This window comes from Aptenodytes forsteri, unplaced genomic scaffold (assembly GCF_000699145.1).
Source record: "Aptenodytes forsteri isolate BGI_AS27 unplaced genomic scaffold, ASM69914v1 Scaffold280, whole genome shotgun sequence".
In the NCBI taxonomy this organism is placed as follows: domain Eukaryota; kingdom Metazoa; phylum Chordata; class Aves; order Sphenisciformes; family Spheniscidae; genus Aptenodytes; species Aptenodytes forsteri.
The window spans coordinates 913,253-936,296 of NW_008796042.1; the positions used below are offsets into that span (position 1 = coordinate 913,253).

The window sequence follows — 23,044 nt, forward strand, 5'->3', positions numbered from 1 at the left end:
CCGATGATGTTGTGGTTTTTTTCCCGCGGGGAGAAGAGGACCAGCCACTGTTACGCTCTCTGTTGTGTTAACAGGGGCTGGGATGAGGTGGGGAAAGTGTCTGCACCTGACACTCAGCCCACCTTTTAGTGATTCAGAAAAAGTGGGGACTGATTATTTAAAAAAAAAAAAAAAAAAGAAAAAAGGGGAGGGGGGGAACAAAAAAAAGGTGGTGGTATAGTTTTGGTATTAGCTGAGGACTTGGGAGACTGACCTTAGCCCTTTAATCTGCCTGGGTCTCAGGGTTTGTCTGAAAGGATCTTTAGGTGCTTAGCTCTGTTGATTTTATCACGTACCAAGCCTGGATCCACAGCAGCACTTAGAGGGTATCTGCTCTGTGAGCCTCTCTTTCCTAGTCATGAACAAAAATGTTGGCTCTACCCAACAAGAAAAGGGAATTAATACCTGCTCAGACCTTTTTGTAAGTTCCCAGTTGCTACAGTAACATACAGTGAGTCTTGAATGTCCCTGTGGATTTCACTAAGTATCTAGATTGATTAGCAGACTTTCTTTCCCAGCTTCTTTGCTTGTTCAGAGATATTCTCCTGACAGCTGTCCTGCATATCTCCATTGAAGAGAGAACAAAGCCCTGGGGAGTAACACTTGGTGATGTTTCAGAGCAGTCACAACAGCATGGATTCATGTGCATCCCATGCTGGGACAAAAGCCCAACCCACACGTTCCTCTTGTATGTCCCGCTTGCTTTGGCACTTAAGGGAACATGTGAGACCTCTCCTGTTGGTGCCCAGCTAAGCAAGAAACTCTCTTTGTGTGCAGCTCTTAACAAGTGCTGATCACACGTGCATCTTCCTCTATGGAGGTAGTTGGCAGGAAAACCAAGGTGTATGTATTTTGTTCTTAAGTGACAGAATAGAGGAGGAAAGAGAGGAAAACTATTGTGAGTGTTGTATTGTTGCTTAACACATAGCATGATGTGGAAAGGGCAGGCGGGACAGACTGCTGTTTACAACTATCTACTTGGAGTCACTGACTGTGATGGTGTCTTCTCACACAGACAGGTGCCTAGAGAATTGCCACAGGTGATTCATAGGGTTGACTTTTTAGGTTTGCTTTTAGCATATAAAAGTAGATTGCTACTAAAGCATTTGGATAGCAGGGTGACAGTGTAAAACTCTAAGGATAAGCTATTAATAAAGATGTTTAAAAATAAGGTCTTAAACTTATATTTTAATGTTTGGTTCAGAGCTTTCATTTTCAGAAGACTTTCCAACAGCATAGAGAACTCGAGACATTTTGCCTGATCCCAGCCAGAGCTGGAGGTGCTCAACACCTGAAAACACATAAAGCTCATTCTGTAACTAAATCTAAGCATTATAGCCTCACTTCAGTTCCCCTCCTGCCCCGTTTTTATTTCACAGATGCATAGGGCCTGACTCTACTTTCTTCTGGCAGTTTATTACAGTGTGAGCTTAGACCAAGAACTGATCTTGATCTACAGTCAAATTAGGAGTTTTCCGAGTGTCCCCTTGCTCATTCCACTGCAAATGCGTTATGCCTCTTTACGCCCTCTCTTAGTGTTGTAGAGTGTTGCTAAGGCCTCTCTGAAAAGCAGCCAGTTACTATCTCTGATTTGGCAGCATTTCAGTGATGGGTGAAGCTATCCACATAAAGCACAGTTCTATTGTGAAGTTACAGGGCATTTGGGAAGCCATCCGCATGCCAAAGCTGCACAAATGCAAAACCAACCAGGGATGTTCAGACAGGGGAGAATTTCAGAGTAAAGTTCAGAGTAAAGGGGAGAATTTTCTGTTCAGTAATTCTTGGCTGTTTGTGGTTGCACTTGCATTTCTGTTGAAAAATATGATGCGTATTTAAACATTCTCTAATATCACCGATGCAGCTTCTTTCACAATCTCCAGATAAGGTGAAGAGGAATAGAAAATGAATCCCAACCACACAGTACTAAGAGGACAAGATGAACACGATAATAATTTTCTTCTATCAGATGTGTTTTCACAGGACAGATTTCCTTCTGTCAACAGATTTAATACAAAGCTGACAAGTCAGCAGGACTGTCAGTGGATTCAGCCTACAGAGAAAAAATGATCTTCTTGCAGACACCCTGCCACCTAGACTCCATAAGGCAGACTGGCTTAATGAATACTTGTCTGTGCACTATTGGAATACCTGGCAGCATGCATTTCACTAAGATCTGGCAGGATTATGCAATTACATTTCTGTCAAGTCAGACTAGGCATGATACAGTCTTTATGCTGACTGTGGGAAGATGGATGATACCTGACCCAGCATAAAATCTGCCTGGCTGTAACATTTTTAAGCCAATTTAAACCAGCAATGAGTCTGCATGTATTGGTTCAGCATTTCTCACCATGTAGCTACACTGGTGGTTGTTTTTTGTTTCGTTGTTTTTTTGTCTAATAGTAAGCTCACTACTGGATTTCCTGTCTTGTGGAACTGTGGCCACAGCCCCTGTAGTGACGGAGTTCCATCAGGTAGGATAGAAGGTGCATAGTAAGATCAAGAAATGCTGAAAACCCCAAAGCTCCTGCTTTGCACCAGGCATCTCTCAGCTTGCTGTCAGTACTGCTTTAAACTGCACTGCTGCTTTTAGGAATTTACCTCTTTCTTGCTGAATTTTAGTCACTACGAGCTCCCTTCTCGTCCCTTTAAAGCTGGTATTATCCAGAGACTGAAAATTCACTAGATCGCGGCCCTCTATAGGGCAGAGTTTTATGGCTGTGTCCCTATTTGTCAACTGATAGGTTGGCTCTGTGCACCTGAGGACAGCATCAGAAGAAGACGGGATAGTTGGCATAGCCAACACCAACTACCTAGACAGGGAGCAGCTCTTGGAGGTAAAATGAGTGCCTATTCCAGGAGCTAATGACTTGATCTGAATTTTTAAATTGCGTAAGAGGGTCTGGAGGCTTAGTCTAACAGGTCACAGTGATGTCCTGCCTGAAAGCCCTTCAAAATCCAGGGAAGAAGACTATGTTATGGCAAAACAAGCAGGCAGCCCGGACTGGAGGGGGAGAATGTGCCAGCAGGGGCAGGTGTTACCCAAGTGTGACAGATGGCTATAAGCAAAGGAGAAGGAAGGTGACACAATGGTCAGGGGACGAAAGTGAGGGGAGGAAGGGAGGGGAAGTGACGCATCTCTTTGAGGACACACAAAGTGAGTGGGAAGCAGGGTGGGTGGCTGTTGTGAGACCCAGGGAGGGATGGCGCAGCAGAGAGAGGAGGGTGCTGGGGAACAGTATGAGAGATGAAACAGCTGGGACTGGGTAGAAGAACAGTGATTTGGGCAAGTTTCTGTCAAGGTGAAGGGCTGGTGGTGCCAGCAAGGAGAGGACAGAAGGGAAGATGAAAAGCGAGGGATGGGTATTGGATATACCTCACTGCAGCTCATCCAAAACCATCTTTGTAAAAAGCTGCCATACTCCTCTCTGGAAGTGGCTGCCTTCCAAGGGGACATAAAGAGATTCCTGTAATGTATATCTGTGGCTGTGCTGGGAAGTAGACAGAAGTCCTTCAGGATGAAAAGATTTCTATGAATGTTACATGTCACAATTTCTAGAGCAGGTCTCAGCTTGCCGATCACTTTTGCCTTTGCGTATACTTAAAGAAATAATCTGTCCTGGAGCTGGTGATTCACAGCACTGAGCTACATCTTCCAGCCAGTGCTCTGCATTTTTTCCCCCTTGGTACCATAGAACTAATGGAAACATTACATACGTTTTGGAGACTTAAAAGGTTTCCAAAGCAAAGGCAAAAGGACTCAGTAAAGCACAGCAAAACTGCCTATGTTCTCAGCTAGGAAAGATGGGCTGGTGTCAGATTTCTAACGCTAACATTTACCTTAACCAGTACCTGCCATGGCAGACTGTGGCCTCTTGCTTTCATGTTGTTTATTACAAGGGTTTCAGGGTTGGGAAGAGAGCTGGAGCCTGACAGGGCTCTTGCTTTATGTCAGTGGAAATTGAGTGAAACCTCACTAGACATGTTCAAGTCAGGTGGAGTAAAACTGATGAGAGCATTGCCCACAGCAAAGTTTCCTTACGACAGCCTGTTTAGCTTCTCTGTGCGCACAGCAGAACTTGTCCCCTCTACCCTTTACACATTTATAACTTTGTCATTTGTGACAGATGGACTGAGCGTTTCCTGGTACTTGGGCCAATCCTCAAAACAGTTCCTAGCCAGATTTTGAGACCTCAGAAGGCATCTGAATATAGGCCAAGTTCTCCAGAGAGGTCAGTGCAGAGCAGTGCTGACGCATAGCTGGAATTCCAAGGAAGTTTTTTTACTCGTGTCCAAACACAAACGGAATTCTCCCAGCACGCATAGTTTAAATCTAAGGAGAAATCGTGTTTGAAAACCTGGCCTGAAATGGCCATCAGTAACTGATAGTTGCTACCAGTGACCAGGAAACACAGTCCTTCTCCATTGTTACTCAGGATGCTGAGAGAATACATGATGGGCATAAATAATGCAAATTGGTAAGATACTGATGGGCATGACTATCTTTCCTTGATGAAACAGATACTTAGGATATTTCTGGAGTGCACAAAGGACAATAAAATGGACAAATTGAACAGCTGATCTAACAAGTCTGATTTTTAGATCAACTGTTCAAAATCAGACAAAAATTGAGTACTTGCTATATGATAACAGGAGTTAATATTAAAAAAAAAAGCACAGCCCTTTCTATCCATGCAATTATTTAATCTCAGTTCTTCTGCATTATTTTTTTCTCTTCCAGTTCTGGAAATGCAAAACATAGTAGTATTTCCAACCCAAATCATGAGGACAGCACCTCCCCCCTCTCCTCTCCTCACCCTGAACAAAATCATGGTTTGGTCTTCCCAAAACCCAAATATTATCTTGAGTTTTTGTTTGCATCCTGCTTTCAGGTCAGAAGAGTTAGGCTTGCGGCTTCACATATTTCTACGAATAAAAAGGGCCAGAACCGTGCAGATTTTATGCTCATTTTTGCATTGCTCTTAGAGGAAGTGCAGAACTGTGTGACTGTAGGAACTGAGCCTTTCAGTGGAACATTATGTGTTTATGAGACTGTGATAAAATCAGGCAAGTTGGCAGAGCGGCTACTGCACTGCAGTAATAGAGGTGAACCTGGGAAGTCAAAACTAACCAGTGCACTTTCACCCTCCCAGGCGGAGTGAAATACAAAATATAAGCAAACATCACCAGTGGGGAGTATTATAGCAAATATTTGAAATGCCTCCCTTTTAGAGGCTTTCAGGGTGGATGCTTTCAGTTGTATATCATGCTGTTGCTAGCACACATGACAAAACTCTCTGGAAAAAATATTTTCTTGTTGCCACTGTACCCTAAACAACGTTGCATGAAGCGGGAGAACATCAATTCCCTTGGTGTTTGCCTTTCCCTTCCAAGCATGGCTATTTGAGACTCAGTCTGAGAGCTCTGCACTGCCTAAGACTGTTGTCCATTAGCATTTTTCTTCTCACTGTCAGGCTGGTGAGTGACTAAATATCCCTGGCGCTGAAGCTGCTGGTCATTGGGAATTCTTCCTTCCCAGGAGAGACAGCAAGGCTAGTGTGCGGTTTCCTTGGCTATGGGAAGCCTGGGCTGCACTGCAGCCAGCAGAATGGAACTAGGTGGAAGGCTGGAAAAAGGCTGGAATAGCGTGTACTGGAAAGAAAGCCAATGGGGAATGACGCTGTGCCAGTCCTTACCTCCTGGCCAGGACCTTGTGCTAACACGTGGGAAAGGGAGGAGGTGACACATATAGGGTGAAGATGAAGTAAGTGTTCAGGATACGTTCAGGAAGTACTACCCTGAAACAGGGATCAAATACAACTTGGTCAGGGCATCGCTGAACTTGGCAGACTTGGATCTGCTTAGCTCAGGGCATGTGTAGGTCGAGACTGACGGTTAGCAGAGCATGTAAGGCTCAGCCCCCCAGGGATGGCACTGCTACTGAAGCGCATGAGTTGCTGTTACCAGGTGGCGCAATTAGCATGGCAGGCTGCTCAAGATGAAGAATTATGAGGAAGTCCTAACTCCTGCCCTGGCTCTGCTGTACTGCATGACCTGACCTGCGGTCCTCCCCTTTGTCCTCATTTATTTTGGTACAGTCATCCCTTTCTCATCTTCCCTCCCAGCAGGATGGCCTGGGCTCGTTATGGGATGCCAGAACAGTGTTTTGCCAATGGATAGCATCCATATTATTATCAAATTGTCAAAGCAGCCAAAACTGTGCTGCACTGGTACAAATATCTCCCCTACGGGCATCTCTGCAGCCTGCTGTTGCCTCATGCTCAGCTAGAAATAATAAAAGAAAGGAGAAGGACACAGAGTGAGGGACAAGGCAATGCAATGGCTAGTTCTTTACATGTGGACATAGATCCATGCCCCAGTATGTGAGAAAGACCAGAAGAGAAATGGCTGTTCTCCAGGCAAGGATAATACAGAAGCAGTGAAGGGCAGGATGCTTTGGGCCATGACATCCTGGGAACACTTCCCATCAGGCCTGTAAATGAAACTTGTATATCCTAGGGGGTCTAGCTGCCACACTTGTGATACTATGGGTGCCCACCACGAAGAAGTACATGAGTCGCAGGAGCTCAGTAGGACAAATCACTGCAGGCAGCTCCTCAGCTACACTTTTTAGCAGAGCCTGAGAGCAGCAGCAGCTGTGTCAGCGCTGGTGATCTCATTGCATGCCGAGGGGATGTGGACTTCAGCTATGACAGACTGCATCACCCTCAACTGCTTGACAGGCCTAAACCTGCAGGTCTGCTACTGGGAAACTTCATGGGCTGCTCTGTGGGGGGAAGGTGGCTCTTATGATCATGTCATGGTGTCCTAGAAGAGAACCAATGCAGAGCTCTGTTTCGCAGGATTATACAGCATTCCTTGGAGGAAAGCTTGCTACCCATCTGCAAAGCCCTGCTGCTGGCTACATGAGGCTGTCTGCTGCTAGCACTAACACTGGCGTGTTGGTGCTTCTGCATGCTGTCTGTCCATCGGGGAAGGGATTGCGTTATCTGTCATGTTACGTCTTTTCCAACAGCAATGAGACAGTGAATTTAATTCAGAGTTGAGTTCAGACAAATGAAAAGCTTCAGAACCTGGTCTTGGCCCCTAAATCATTCCTTTAAACGCAGTTTTCTTGCTCCTGCTCTTTGAAACATGGATGCAATAACAGGAACAGCTATTGCCTTGAAATTCAGGGGTATAAAGTGGCCCTCGTGGATTGCTAAGTTTTGATACCATGGTATTCTGCTAAGCTGGCACTGTATAGATTAGCTAATGCTCTTGATGTCTAATGGGAAAAGAGACAGACTTGTGATGTTCCCAGTGAGAGGAATTTCCTATTTTTAGAAATGCTGTTGGTTCTCATGGGATGGGCAGGCTGGGAAAGCCTGCCACATCTTTTGCATCTTTACTTTTCCCCTCAAATTTATGACATAAAGCTGCTTTACTATCCGCTCCCTTCCCTGACCTTGCATCACCGATACCCCAGTCTGAGGGTCTTAAAACCTACTACTAGCAAACAATGGGGGTAAGAAGAGCTTCCCTGTTCCCAGCAGTTAAGAAACTTCAAAGTGTCTCTTGGGAAACCTCTGTAAGACTCCCTCAGGTCTTGCTTCATTCCCAAGTGAAATCTGAGCAGGCTGGAAAGGTATAGAAGGGCAGGAGCATTTTGTTGTGTCAGCAGTTTTTAGCACTGTCTTGTTTTCTGCCTAGAAACCACATTACTGCTCTATCTACCTCCAAAACCAACTTGCTAATGAGGGCAGCTGGCTCATAAGCTTTTGGTGGCAAGTGCACCAGCCTCACCACTTTTTCATATTTGTCTTCCATGGGAGCTGGGAGGTGAGCACTCCCTTTCAAACACCATCTTCCTCAAGATAAGCTCAAGCCATTGCCTGGCAGCAGCCCTTCCTAAACATAAGCACCTCAGCACTCTTTTGACTCTTTCTGCTCCCTGGGCTGGATCCCCTGCAGACAGAAATTGCTGGAGTTCTGCCAGCTTCAACAAAGCTATGTTGATCTAAACCAGATGAGGATCTTGTCCTGTAGCTATTGAAAGGCCATCCGACGTGGCCCACATGAGCAGTTTCAGGCTGTCCTGGATATAAATGGTGACGTAGTGAGATCCCACCTACTCTGTACTTTTAACTGTTGTGATTAGGTCAGTTGACAGCCAGGTTGTGACAGCCCCCTTGTCTGGTCAGAGGTGTAGCAGAGCAAATTTCTGGGATGGTAGGATGAGCAGGAAGTGGCTGTGCTCCATCTAGAGTTCTCACCTCCTGGCAAAAGGGTGGAGTGACCACACACTATAGTCACAGGGCCAACGCACAAGCACTTAATTGCACTGAGGGCAGAAAAGTTGTCCAGGAAGAACCTGCCCCACATGCGGAGACAGGCCTCCAGTCCTCAAATAGGTATAGCGTGCTTAGAGAATCGGACCCCCCTTTAGCCTTCTCTGCTTATGAGGAACATTCCCTCAGCAGTTCCCAGATGTTGGGAGAGGCATTATTGGCCTGGGTCAAAGTGCACCAGTGACTTTCCTAACAGTGCACAGCTGTGCATCAGTGTGTTCTGGCATTGCTGCAGGAATGGGACACCAAGGCCCACCGGGAGGCTGATAGAGAAACTTTGCAAAAGGAGGAGCAAAAAGTGCCAGTACATTTTGCAGGAGGGTATTTTTAGTACTGGAAATAGCTGGAAAATAGGAAAAGTCTTGCAATATGTCAGGATATGAACTGCTGAGGAGATTTGGGAAAGGGGGTATGGAAACTTTTTTTGGGACTTGAAATGGGTCCATTTTGACTCACATAAAATGTTTTTGGTTGTTTTTTTTTCTTTAAGAACAAAAATATTTCCTCCTAAGCAAGTTTTCTTCACAGTGATAGTTCCACAAGAGAACTGGTTGCTTTCAGTGGCATTTTTTGACTGAAAAATGTTTATACCATGTAATATAAATTTTTGTTTATCTCCACTTTTAAACAGTTTCTGATGAAGAGAGGAATGCTTGTACAGCATGTTTTTCAACCTTCTGATGAAGGCTTGTGCATCTTGCTATCTTTTGTAGACTGCCTGGAAGGAATTTATGATCCCCTAGCAGTGCAGAGACCCATGTTGGAAAAGCTTAATGTGAGTTTTCAACTAACTCTAGCTGTCCTTTATAGCTTTATTGACACTTCTTTAGCTAAGGTCCCTGTGGTGGGAGATCCCAGTAAAACAAAGAAGACCTGGCTCTATGCAAGGTGGATGTTCAATTAAAAGAGAAAAGGAAGTTTCCAAGAACAATTTCAATGCAAAGAAGCATTATAAAAGTGGGAAAGGCATGAGTCATCAGAAATCTTATGAGACAGAACACCAAAATACGGGAAAGGCCTCAGCTCTTTGGGTAGAGCCTGTGCTGCTGAAACTTAATTGTGCATTATTAATAGGCAGTGTGAATGAGAACTGATCTTCTCAAACCTGAATGCTGCGATTACTACTCTTGGCTTTCTTCCCATGAAATGATGCATAGCTACCAGCTTTGTCTACGGAACCTGCAAGAAATGTGAGCTATGCCACCATCACCTTACAGAGCAAGAAAATGCCCACAGATGTTAGGTTTAAAGTATCAAGATGTTGCCCACTTCAGAGGGTCAGCCTGAGACACTCAGAAGTTCACTAAGAGACTCTGTGCTATTCATCAGATCCATTTAGTGTCCCCAGGATTTCCAGATTCCCCACTGCAATGAGGAACCTGGGTGCCAGTGGCTTTTAAGCCCAATCCAGTCCTGCACTAGATTTAGGAAGCCTGGACAGTGCAAGACACCTGCTAGGTCATCTGGAAAGAAACCAGGTTGATTGCCATGGGAGCCTTGCCTATGGCTCATCAGTAAGTCACTGAAAGCAAGTGTTTCTGCAAAGCAGATAGGTATTAATTGACTCTTTCTGATGGAAATCTGTTCCACTGGGAAATACTGGACTGTGACATAGGTACTGCTGACCTTGTCAGCAACCTTTCCTGAAAGCATTTAAATTCTCTACAGCAGATTGCAAATCAAGTCCAAAGAGACATTGGTAAAGTCATGCTGTATCTCTGAGGGGCTCCTACTAGTGTTTCTGTCTACAGCTTGTGGTGAAACTCATACAGAATCCCTTTGGTTTTCATTACTATTGTTTGGAAGACTTACCTCTGCTAATTCTCTGTTTTTCTCCAGAAAGGATTCCTGGCGTATCAATGACGCTGATGCTCTCTAACACAGGATTAGGTAGCTGGGCACAAACGAATCTGTGTGAAAATAAATGTGTTTAAAATAAAAGCAAAAGGTATTTATGACGTGCTAAACATTACAGGCAGCATGGGACAAGCCAGGCTCTGATCTCACTTACAAGTCTTCAGTTGGAGCTACTCTTGATTTAAAGAAATGAGAAAGTGGTTGACTGGCTTCTGACTACTTTGCTGCTTCTGGAACATGGGTCTCAGTTATGACCTATGACAGGTTTTTTTATGTGGTCCCCAAATTGTGAATTATTAATGAAAATGTGGAAATCCAGATGTTTTCATTTGCTGTTCAGATTTTAGCAAAAAGTGGTATTTGTTTTTCTTCACTTAAGCGTTCTCCTGCAGAGTCCTGAACTCAAGTGAACTGAAATAACTCGTTTAGAAAAAAAAAAAATCAGCAACGTTGTAGGATTTTTGTTCTCTTTTAAATCTGTGGTCTTAAACAGACAGAAAGTGTGCTATTCTTGCACCACAGGCAGCATGAGATCTCAAGAGATTGCTTAGTCTATCCTCCTGCCTTAAGGCAGGATCAATCAGATGTTTGTCTAAAGTGTTCTTCAAATCCGTAACAATGCAGACTCAGCATTTACTGGGAGTCTACTCCATTACTTAATTATCCTTACAGCAAAACCTCTTTTTCTTAATGCCTAATCTAAAACTCCCATGCTACAATGCCTTTCAGTCTCAAACACAGTAGATGTGGAAAAACAATTTATTTTTCCCCTCTTGTTGCAATGTATACTGTTGTCATCCTGTCTCCCCTCGGTCTTTCCTCTAAAGAAAACAGTTTGGGGTTTTTTTTCCCTATCTCTTTCAGTTCTCTCTAGCTGCCTTTCCAGCTCATTTCTAAATCCCTGAAGACCCTTGCAACTTTCCTTTGGGTCCTCTCAAACTGCTCCACATATTTCTTCAGGCATGATGCCCCAAGCTGACATGGTATGCCAGCTGTGACCTTGCCAGTGGTGAACAGAGTGGATGGATTGCTCCTTCTCTCTTACATATTACAGTCCTGTTTATATATCTCAGTAAGATGTTTGCTTTTTAACAGCAGTATGACACTGTTGACTTATATTGTTTGTAATTCACTCCTCCCCCCTCTGCAGCTCCATTTCTGTGTAATTGCTCTTCAGCTAGTTGTTCCCCATCTTGTATCTATGCAAATCACTGCCTAAGAAGAGTAACTTGTGCTTGTTCTTAGTGGGTTGCAGCTCATCTATTTCAGTTGCTGGTAACAGCAAAGGACAGTAAAAGCCTATCCACTTATGTGGCTCCTGGTAGCATTTCATGGATAGCCTTTTTGTGATGGCATTCCAGGCAGCTATAAATACGTGTGTGTATATGTACATATGCATATTAATAGGGTGGTGTGACATTCAGGCATAAAAAAAAAATGTTACTGTGGGAGAAAGCAGAACCACATAAAGGATGGGGGTTGGCACAAGGGCCACTAGATGCAGTCAAGGCAGACAGAACCCTGAAGCACTCTGAGTGGCTGGTTCTGCTGAAGTCCCTCAGCTATGAACTCCTCCCGGCTATGCCACAACCTCACCCCAATTCTTCTACTTGTATGACTCCAAGAAGATTTGAGAAGAGTGAATCCTCATGGGTTAGATGAGTGTCTTCTAAGCTGTCAGCTATTTCAGACCACATATTACAGCCTCTCTCTGCCACATCCACAGCTTGGCAGGTGGCAACAGGGACCATTTCTGAACATGTAACACCTCATGTAGAAGAGGGGGGCTGGCTTGATTCTCCTGTTGAGTGCCAGGCACAGCAGCAAAGAACAGAAGGCTCAGGAGGTCATGTTATTCCCCTTTCCTGCCAGTCCAGGTTTGCTCTCCATTGTTACAGCCCTGAGCATTCCTTTGGGTCTAATATTAAATGGCTCAGGCAAGGGGATTTTCCACCGGTTTCTCTAGGGAAGGTACACCACAGGAGGTTTCAGATACAAGGTCAGAGGCCAGCATGAGTAAGTGCATTCTGGCTCTGTTGGCAAGGTTGTTAAGGCTGCTGCCTTCCTGCCGTCCCAGCAGAACTACAGGACCTCAGGGAGCATGACCTAATTCTGTCCGGGGCCACATGAAGGGAAGAGCATGGTGCCAAACTAGACTTTCACTACCTTTACAGGCAGAGCATGGGGGTGAAGGAGGAACCTATTATCCATGATGCCTCCTGCTGTTGACAACACAAAAGTGGGACTGACTCCACCTTAGCTTCCCAAGACAGACTTTGGGGGTGGGAGGAATCTTGCAACCAATCCAATGCGATATGAAAGTAATGGCTGATTTTGTTCCAGGCCCTTCGTGCCAAACCAGTCCTCCTGATAACAAGGTGCAACCTGTAATCTCTCTGTTGGGATCCCTCCAGAGCTGGGGTACTGCCAGCAGAGTTGGAGTGAGGAAAACAAGCCTTTCTCTCAATACCCAGGAACAACCTGGGGAAAGGAGAGGAGGACAAGAGACAGGGTGAGCGCGTGGTACTGCAGAGCTGCTATCCTTTCAGCCCTATCTCTGCCCTTAGCCAGGAAGGAATGGGCAGGCACCCCATCTCCTGGGAATGAAGGGAAGGAGGAGACAGGCTCTGAGCAGCACAATTAGCTGCTGTCTCCCACCCAAATCCTGACTGTACCACTCTTCCCTTGCTTCCTGGAAGGCAGCAGATCCCAGTCTCTGCCAGGAAGGGAGTACCAGCTGAAGTTGGATGCTCACTCCTTCTGTTCCTCCACTTAGCTCCCCTGGAGCAGCAGGCTCTGCACCCCACAGGACACAGGGCTGTGGGCTGCCACCTCTCAGCTGAGACCATCATGGTCTGTGTGAATGTTACTGCCTTGTGCTGCTCTGTTCTTTTCCACTGGTGCCCATAGCCAATCGTTACCTTTAACCACATAAGGGTAAAGCAGACTTGCCTATGGTCACTCTCTTATCTCAGCTTAGAGGGGTTGCTCCTGGAGATTACCTCCCTCTTTAAATTTCCTGCTTAGAGCCTCCTAGCTGAGGTTAGTGCCTTAGAAAACACATAGCAACAGCAAGATACGTGCAAGGCAGAGACAGCTCTGCATTGTCTCTTGCCAAGAAGCCAGGCCCACAACAGGGGTAAGTGTGGGTGGCTTGATGTAGTCCAGTGGGTGCACCCTGACTTACATCTGCTAAATTTCTGGCCCTCTGAGTAAATTCTTGCATGCGCTTAATTTCCTAATTAGCTGGGTATTCCCATCTGCATTTTCAGCACTGTGATGCTCACACTGCTGAGCTAGTCCCCCTTAGTGGGTCTTCCTCTGCCAGTTTAGAAATCATTACCCCTTTTTTTTTTAATCTGTCAGCAGAGAGTTTAATTAGCTGTTGTGGTTACTCTCTGCATTGCTAGCAGGACTGCACTTCTGCTGCTGCTGAATCAATCCTGTGCCCCTCTGCCCTGCTGTCCTCACAAGCACATACTTGACTCCTTCCTCACAGGAAAAGGAAGAGTAGCAGGAGAGTAACAAGAGCACAGCATGATACAGTGAACTAGGCTAATGGACGCAGAGATCCCTTGCTGTTTTAGGAGCAAACTGCATTCAGGACACGTCAATCAGTCCAGTTCAGGAGTATTTGCTTTTTTGCCTACCGTGCCTGGCCTTCTTACTCCTGATGTTGCTTCTTCTCTGTAGTGAACTGTCTGCCAGCTGTGGCTGTTCTTGGCCATCAACAGAGCTGCTCTGAATGATACTCTCTTCATCTACTATCTCCACACTCCAGGCAGGAAGCCTGTTATTTTCTTAGGGCAAACCACCTTCCTCCCCTGGTGTAGGGAGTAGGCAGTCACCTGACCTAACTGTTGGCCAGGTGCAGATGTTCTGGGCCCTATAAAATATTGAAAACATCTCAAAGTCTCCCTGGTGCAGGACCATGTCAATGTATTTGAATGATGAGCCTGTGTAGATATTGCTTCCAGAGTCACCCTGAGGCACTGTGAGGTTCTCTGCATAGTAGCGACTCCAGCTAGGTCCCTCTTCTCCCATCAAGCTTCTCCCCATGCTTCTCTGCAGGTCTCTTCCCTGTCTTGCTGCAGCCTACTCCTGTGGTCAGTGCTGGTGGGAGATGCTGCACTCTCTAGATAGACACTCTCTAAGCTCAGAAGTTAGAAAGGGAGCCAAACCCCAGGTTTCCTGGTTGTTTGGCTGAGCAGCTGCCATGTTTGCAACATCTCCCACACTGTGTTAGCAGGGAAGGCGCCAATGACGGGCGTAGTCAGACTGTTTGTTCTCATCTGCCTGCTGTAGCACAGTTCGTGCTCATCTAGGATATGGGTGTGTGCTACTGGCTTCCTGCAAGGCCTAGATCCAAAACTCAGTATGGTTGGGCTAGGTCTAGGGGATGGAAAGGTTACGTTCCTCATGCCACAGAGCCACTGTCCAAACCCCCTGCTACAGTTTTTTTATGGGAAAGTCTTAGAGCTGTCATCAGTTTGCACCTGAGGCTATATGTATAAGGCATCAGAATGGAGAGAGCCTGGTTTTGTTACAAGGGGGACACTCAAGCAATGTTTAAAAATGCAAGAAAGCGAAGATGTGCATATTGTGCTAGTTCCACTACTCACTAACTTCAGTGGCTATGTCTGGTTGGACTATCTAATTTCAGGGAACTGAACTGATGGCAGAATGGAAGAAGCTAGGAATATAAAAGCAAGGGAGAGTGAAGTGTAACAAAGAGATTTACCTCGACTCCTACGAGATGAGGTTGACAGGCTGTGCTGTGTTTTTTGTTTTGTTTGTTCAAGTGAAATGAAGGTTTGGCCCACTTGAATTTGTTAATCTGCCCTTTGGTGTGTGACTGACATGCACCCAGTAGGACTGGAATGGCTTTGCATCAGCCATGTGGATGGGGAAAAAAAGAATAGTGTAATGCCTTATCCTTTTAAATTGCTAGCTATACTGCTCATTAGGTTCTAGCTTTATTCTCCAGAGCAACTAAGTTCTTGAGTACCGACCTGTTCAAAAAGGCATTGCCAAAGGCGTTGAGTTTCCTGAACGGTTTTTTCGGATCCACTACCAACGCGTTTCCAGGAACGATTCCTTCCACATCTCCTTGCATAACTGCTATAAAGGAGTCAGTTGTAGGCTCTGGTCCAATCCTCATCCCTGGGAAATCCTGCTCCAGCAGGTACCTGTAGGCAAAAAAACAGGGTGTGGGCATGAGACATGAGCTGCCTAAGTCCTAAATGAATTGTACTGCAGATTGCAGCTGGAATGGCTGCTTCAGCCATGTGGATGGGGAAAAAAAGGAAGAATAGTGTAATGCCTTATCCTTTTAAATTGCTAGCTATACTGCTCATTAGGTTCTAGCTTTATTCTCCAGAGCAACTAAGTTCTTGAGTACCGACCTGTTCAAAAAGGCATTGCCAAAGGCGTTGAGTTTCCTGAACGGTTTTTTCGGATCCACTACCAACGCGTTTCCAGGAACGATTCCTTCCACATCTCCTTGCATAACTGCTATAAAGGAGTCAGTTGTAGGCTCTGGTCCAATCCTCATCCCTGGGAAATCCTGCTCCAGCAGGTACCTGTAGGCAAAAAAACAGGGTGTGGGCATGAGACATGAGCTGCCTAAGTCCTAAATGAATTGTACTGCAGATTGCAGTGTAATTATGAAGCTCAAGAGTATAGATCCTTCCGAGGCTATTTTTAGCACTGTTACTGAATCGTTTGATTAAATGTCATGGTAGCTTTTCTACTCAGGATCTCCACATTTAAAGCTTTCTTATTTCAGCTGGATTAAGAAATTGAGAAGATTAGAGCTGCTGGGAAGAGATTCTCATCATGTTTGATCATTTTGTGTATTTTAATCCTCAAGACATTTGGAACAGACTTAACATAGCAAAGTAAAAACAGCAGTTCACTGCAATCACAGAGTTAATCCCAAAACCTTACTGGCCTTTGGTGCCAATATCAATTACTTCACTGTTGCTCATTTCAGCAGACTCATCCAACTAATGTGCTTAGCCCCCAGTCCAAATCAGTCGCTCAAATGCCAACTTCTCCTGTACTTGACTGTTGAAGTCTCAAGTCTCCCTTCTTGTGTGCTTCTGCAATGCAGCTACAGTCTACATTATAAACTGCTCAAGCATATTGAGCATTAAGCATGTGGGTGGCAGAGTATATCCCAGTATTTGTTATCAAGCTAAATAGCACAGCATCCCTTATTATTTCCTAACCCTCTGGCAGCCTCTCTGAAGGTACAGTTTGGCAAATTTCAGGGAAAGACAGTCACCCATAGGGCCATAGGACCTCAAATAGGACCCTGGCAGCACATCCTGACTTACCCTGCCAAATTCAGGGTGGGTCAATGGTGTGCATAGGACAGTTCCCTTTGGCTCATGAAGGAGCCAAATGCCATCACTGAGGTCAGGTCTGTGTTTGTGGGTGCTGAAAACATCCCACCTGCTGGTCCTGTGCTGAAAACTAAGACCATTGTGTCCATGTGGCTTGCAAAAGGGAGCTAGAACTGGTCTAGCCCTCACTATGGGATAGTGTCAGACCACCTGACCTGCTGATAAGCTCTGGATTGTTATACGAGGAACATAATGACTGCCAGGTTATGGAAGTTAGTATAATACTGCATTGTTTGTTGCCAGTAGATAGCTGGCACTTCCTCTTCTGTTGCTTTGACCTACTGTTTAGTAGGTAGAAAGTATAAGTAGAAAGATAAAAAGTATAAGTAGAAAGATAAATACAGAATTGCTGTGATGTTAAGAGTAGATTCAGGGGATAGGGAAAAAGGAAATGCGAGAAGGGCTGAGGATTTTTCATGATTGAGACCAGTGTGTTTAACAACTAGCATTGGTTCACTCAGGTGAGTCTTATCAGAGAAGGTAAGTTCCTATGCAAGGGACTACAGGACCACTGGCATGAAGGCTTGTGATAACTTTTTTGGGGTTCCTGCTTTCACCATCACTTTAACAGAGGTAATCACCATCCAGCATTTGAGGAACAACAAAAAACTGTGCTTGTTAAGCAGGGTTATTTATTGACACCATGTCAGCAAATGCATCTTCAGTTCCCAATGGGCAAGGCCAAATCAACTGGATCTAGAGGTAAAACAAGCAAATGTACACCCAGGACATACTGCAAGTCACTGCTACTTATCTGGCTTGGTATACATTAATGAAGAGAATGGCTGCAGCAAGAATAACTCCAGCAATGATATCCATAATTCCTTTAGGGGCTGACCACCTCCTTTTTGGTATTTTATCATTTATTTTCTTGGAAATCACTTTGGATGAGAGATACAAGTCCTGTGCTCACCAGAATGCCACCAGAAGTGACTTCTCTTAATGGGAGCAACTCAGATGAAACAGCAACTATTTAGCAGTTCACTAAAAAACTGAAATAATCCAGGAAGGATTCCAGGAAGGAAACAGCCTTCTGGCCTCCTATACTAGGGTGGATACATCCTATCTACCTAAAGCCTATACAAGGGTTCCTCAAACTTTCCTGTAGAAGTGGGTCATTAGTTAACAAAAGCAGACTGCAGCTAGTGCTGACGTGTGCCACCTCCCTAGCTGGTGATCACAATACACCTTCCTGGCAGCTACAGTAACTTCTCTCTAGCTTGAAGCAGCTGAGAACAAGGAGGAGCTACTCTTCTCCTACCACAGGCTCTGTAGACTATCATACGAGTGTTCTTGGCTCCATTCCCTGGAAAGCTCTTTACACTGAAACAACCATTTGCTAGGTTAGAAGCCACTTGGCCAGACTCTAGAAACTAAGCTTAGGCTTCCTGGATGGCAATTAAAAAATGTCAGCCCCTAATGGACATTGCTGTGATGCTAGTCACTGCTATTGGCTTTCCTCTGCTCCCACTTTGTACTTCGCTTTTGGTCTGACATAGTATATTTAAGAGTGATATACAGATGGGCATTCACTGAGTCCATAGAAATAAATCCTTCTCCCCTTGCAAATACTAGAGAGAAAAGAAACAGGTAGTGATAACAATTGTCAAATGCAACAAGTGAAGTGCTTTTGAGAAACACCCCTTACTCCCAGTGCCAGGTCACAGCCTTGCCATAACAATAACCTGCTTTTTTTTTTTTTTACAGGTTTGAGATGCACATGTAATATGATAGCTTTTGAGCAACAGGAGACAAAATAGCTGGGGTTTTTTTGTCATTTATAGACAAAGCTTCTGAGAAAGTCTAAGCAAAAGTCCTGCATATAATAGCAACACTCTTCCTCCAGCCAGGCTGCTCAAAAGAATTTTATCACAGCTCCACTCAGCTAATGTTTCAAAGCATTTCTGTGTTTATTTCTTGTATAAGACTTAAAAAACCAAAACAAAAAATCCCAACAAAAGCACTCTCATATAGAGGTAGCTACAAGAGAATGTTAATTGACTTAATGTGCAACAGGTGGTATGAAAACAGGAGATGAAGATTTGCACTGCCTAGTATCATAGCATCTATTTTAAGTAAGGCATCTCTGGAAGATTTGGGCATATTGTGCTGCAGGGTGTCTGCAGCACAAGAATCTCATTGTACACAGGACAAATACAAGGGGATTTACTGACACTGTCTGATGGGGGAAGGCATTTCTGCTAGGCAGTGACACAGACCGCCTCTGCAACAGAAGCAAGCTAGAGAACACATGCAGTTGTCACATTTGTGGGGATTTCTGGGAGAGAAGAGCAAACAATAGCAGTGGAAAACACCAACTGACAGTGAGCAATTTTCCCTGCCAGTGCAGCTGCTGAACAACTTCAAGGGCCTGGGGGAATAACCTCCAGCCAGGATGGGGAAGCCTGCAGAGAGGGCCAGGCAAGAGGTGAATTTTTTTTTTATGGCCAATCTTCTTTTCGGAGAAGTGTCTGGACTTGGTATGTGGCTGAGAGCATCAAGCTGTTTGCCCCATTTCAGGCCTGTCCCCTCTCCTGGTGAGGGGGGAAGTGAGGGACAAGGGCAGGAAAGCTGCATTAGTGCCAGACTGGCTTGGGGTAGCCTTTCCCAGGCGGGTTTGGAGCAGCATAGGAGCCAGGCAAGGAGATCCCAGGCTCTCCAGGCAGGAGTGCTGCAGGATGTGGGGGAAGGGGCCGCTTGCTCGTGATGAGTCATGCAGGAGCCCTGCAGGATGCTGTGTGGCAGCAGAGGTGATGCAGAGTGGGAAAGGGAAGAAGGGCAGAGCAGGAGGAAATGGTGACAACTGCCTGGTGCAGGCAGAGATGAAAGGTTCAGGGCCACACAGGGAGGTCACACCAGAGCTCTGCATGTAGCCTGTGACAAACAGTCTGGAGAGGACACGTAAATGATTAGCTGTAGGAGGAAGGGGTGGCTACACCAGAAAAGCAAGCCATGTTGACTGTTAGTAGGGCTCTGGCAGGCTTGTTTATTTTATTAGCAGGATGGCTGGACAGAAGCCAGAATTATTTTTAGAAAAGGCTACAGAATCTAAGTTAATTAGGAGAGTAATGTTCTGTCCTGCACTCCCACCCTCTTACAGGAAACATAAAAAGCAATAACATTGCAGAGTCAGGCTCCAGTGACATCCTGCTGTGGCTGCCAGATATTCCCAGGTAGAGGTGTTGCCTTCCCCTTGCTATCACAGCCTTTCAGACCCCAGCCCTGCAAAAAAACCTCAGCCAAATGTATGCTGAGGAGAGAAATGGGAGCGAGCAGAAAGGATACAGCAGGAAGCAGGAATGGAAAAGCTGCAGTTAGTGACGCTACATCTTTCACATAGCAAAACAAGGCTCAGTTCTCTGGGTCCCTGAAAGCAAGGGAGAGGACAGCCTGGTTCCACTGAAAACTAGCCAGTGCTCTGGTCTTGCTACACTGGCTTTGACCCACACAACTCACCTCCCTCCTCCCTGCCTCAACCTCTAAGAATGTTTCTCACTGCTGACCTTGACTGCCTTCTTTCTGCCATCAGCTCCTGACAAGACAGCAGCCTCACTGCAAGATGCTGCAGCTTAGGTGCTTCAGAGCCTTGCATTTCTTCCTTGTTTCACAGATTCCAAGAACGAGGAAAGATATTTAGGAGACAAACCCACCTCAGGTAGGTGATTAAGGTCCTTTGTCCTTTTTTTTTAGTGATGTACTGGGATCCAGGTGAACTGGGACTGAATTCATTCCACATGAGTGTTTAGTGGCACTAAGTCATCGCCCTAAATTGCATGGCAGTACAAGCAGGATGCAATATAAGAGCAGAGTGGATAACAGAGGGATAACACTAATTATTCCCCGTCCTGACAAGATTATGGAAGAGATGTCCAGAGGCTGTTTCTTGCTTCACTCTAATACCAAGGCATAATGGTTGTTTCCCCTCCCACAGTCCCCTTTAGCTCCTCCCTGCTCTCAGTTTTAGCTCCCACTTGCTTTCCCACAATAAGTCTGGATGCTAATCTGGTGCTTATCCCTGCTCTCTAGTGACCAGTGCCTGCAGGCTCACACTGGAAGCCTATCATGAGCAACACTCAGTTTTCTGGCACCTCCTGCTTTTGTTTGGTTGGGATCATACTGGAGTACCAGACCCTCACACCCCTCCTACTATAAGAGGCCCTTGGTTCTCCAACAGTTCTCAACCTTCAGCTTCTTATGCACTATTTTGCACAAAGAAAATTCTGCCCTCCCAGGTCCATTTTGCACTCCTGTGAAGCAGAAGCTCCTGGTCACTTCTGCTTGACCATAACCCCTGGGTAGGCTCATCCTAGCCCTGTGCACAGAGAAGGCTGGGAGATGAGGACACAGGCATGAATGAAATGCCCTGGTTGAAGAGAGGCTCAGATCAGCTTGCTGACAGCAGAGCAAAGGAGTCACTGCCATCCCACAGAAGCAAAGACTCAATCTTCTCCTTTTGCCTGGAACATGCTTTAGGCACCCAAACTTCTTGCAAAAGGAGCTCAGGCTTACAGGGAGGGGAAAAGGCAGGAAGTCTCTGCTAACAACAGCATGCAGGTGAGACTGCAGAGAAAAGCTGATGCTGGCAATCCAGAGAGAAGCATTAGAAAGAGATGCTCTAGTTACACAGCCAGCAGCCTCAGGAATGGATATTCACCAACCTCCTCGTGTTCAGGGGAAGTTCTGCTCTTGAGGTGTCAGTAACTCAGAGGACAGAAAAAGCCTTTCAAATAGGTTTGGTACCAAGTCACAGAACAAAGATTGGGGTGGAACCAGACAACTATGTTATCCCATCTAGCCTCTCTGATTTTCAGAAGAGCAAATCCCTTTCCAACCATGTACCAAATGCTTCTTACGGTCATTCATGCCCCTTCACCATCTACCTGACCTGCTCAGACGAGAGAAGCCTCTTCACTTAAACTTTGTTCACCAGGTGCATGACAAGGTAAGCAGAAATGCACTCTGTTCTTGGCTCCTGGCCGGGGCATTAAGTAGCAGGAACATTACAGCACACACAACCCCCCCCCCTGCATTTCTCAAGGTCACTCCTGAAGAGGTACAATCAGCTTGATTCACCTCTCTCTATTCTCCACAGCTCCCTCCTCCACCACCAAGAAATACTAGTAGAACAAAGGGCTGGCTCCTTGTGGCTTGCATCCAGATTTACACTGGGGTAATTCCACAGATTTCAACACAGCCACACCAGAAAAAGCCTGGAATTTAACACTAAGCTTATGAATCACATAGGAAATGCAGACAGCGCAGCTTCAGCTATGATCCCAAGAGAAAGGCTGCTACAAGTTGAACTAGCAATGTGGCTGAACAGAGATCCCTGCAACCAAGTCCAGCTGGAAAAGTTTAACCCTCCCTTTGGCAGTTTCACATCAAACCTGCTGCTGGCAGCCACCCTTTCTTTACAGTTAGGAACAAACTTGCTGCTCCCAGCATCTCAGCAGAGCAGGACACAGTTAAATCGGAGCTTACTTTGGAGCCCTGAAGCTGGGCTGGTATCTCTTGCGCACACACACATCTGAGCACACATGCTTCTCAAACTAGGCTCTGAGCATTACCTCTGGGCACAGTGCAGAGAAAGAAAGACGCAAGCGTGAGACACAGACCACTACAAACCCAAGCACCCACTTTAAGGTTCTGTAGGCCATAGGTTGCCCCACCATCGAAAAGCTACATCAAGTTGAAAAGAATGGCTATTAGGGGGGCTACTCTGACCCAGCAGTCACGGAGATACCCTGTGTGAGGCTTCCCGCAGCCTTTGCACTTTGAACGGACAAGAGGCCTCCAAGTGACTCACGTCTCCATGCTAAAGCCCTGCCTGCGCTCCTCAGCCCTGTCCTGGGCTACTTTTTGCCACGTCGGTGTTTCATGGGACATCTCACTCACGCTGTCCTTGTGAAGAACACTCTCAGAGTTTGAGTGGAGGTGGCTTTTCAATTGAAAGCTGTTGATGGGCACCGGGGGTACAGAAGGGGGAACAAAAGAGGGATCCAGGCGTAGCACGGGTAGCAGAGGCCTTCTCTGCCCCGCCACGGCAGCCGAGGGTGCGGGCATGCCCGAGAGGGAGAGAGGCAGGCAGCCGGGTTTTACCTGATGAAGGTGGTCTTCCCAGTGGAGTACTGCCCCACGAGGAGCACCATGGGCTTGTTGTCGAAGTCGGCATCCTCCAGTGCAGGTGAGTGGAACTCGTGGAACTTGTAGTGCTCTTCCAGGGGGAGCAGCTTGGTTTTGTAGAGCTTTTTCAGGCCCTCGCTGACCGTCTGAAACACCTCGGGGTCCTTCCTCCGGCGGTCGTCGGTGCCCAGCCAGCTGAACATCTTGGGGCCGCCTGAAGCCAGCTCCGCAGCGACCACCGAGGCTGGGGCGGGGGGCGGCGGG

At 46.0% G+C, this 23,044-nt stretch overlaps 1 protein-coding gene across 2 annotated transcripts in view; it reads right to left on the reverse strand.

The window, feature by feature from the left end:
* The window catches only part of EHD3 (EH domain containing 3), a 31,956-nt gene extending 8,922 nt beyond the window's left edge, over positions 1-23,034 (reverse strand). The window contains exons 1-3 of one of the 2 annotated variants that reach the window (XM_009285568.1): positions 22,757-23,034; positions 15,653-15,829; positions 10,203-10,300 (exon numbers count right to left, since the gene is read on the reverse strand). In XM_009285568.1, coding sequence (XP_009283843.1) covers positions 10,203-10,300; positions 15,653-15,829; positions 22,757-22,983 — 502 coding nt within the window. In that variant the 5' untranslated portion in view covers positions 22,984-23,034. Of the gene's footprint in view, positions 1-10,202; positions 10,301-15,259; positions 15,434-15,652; positions 15,830-22,756 lie in introns of those variants that run through there. The other variant, XM_009285569.2, reaches the window with a different exon arrangement.
* Between the last annotated feature and the right edge of the window lie 10 nt (positions 23,035-23,044).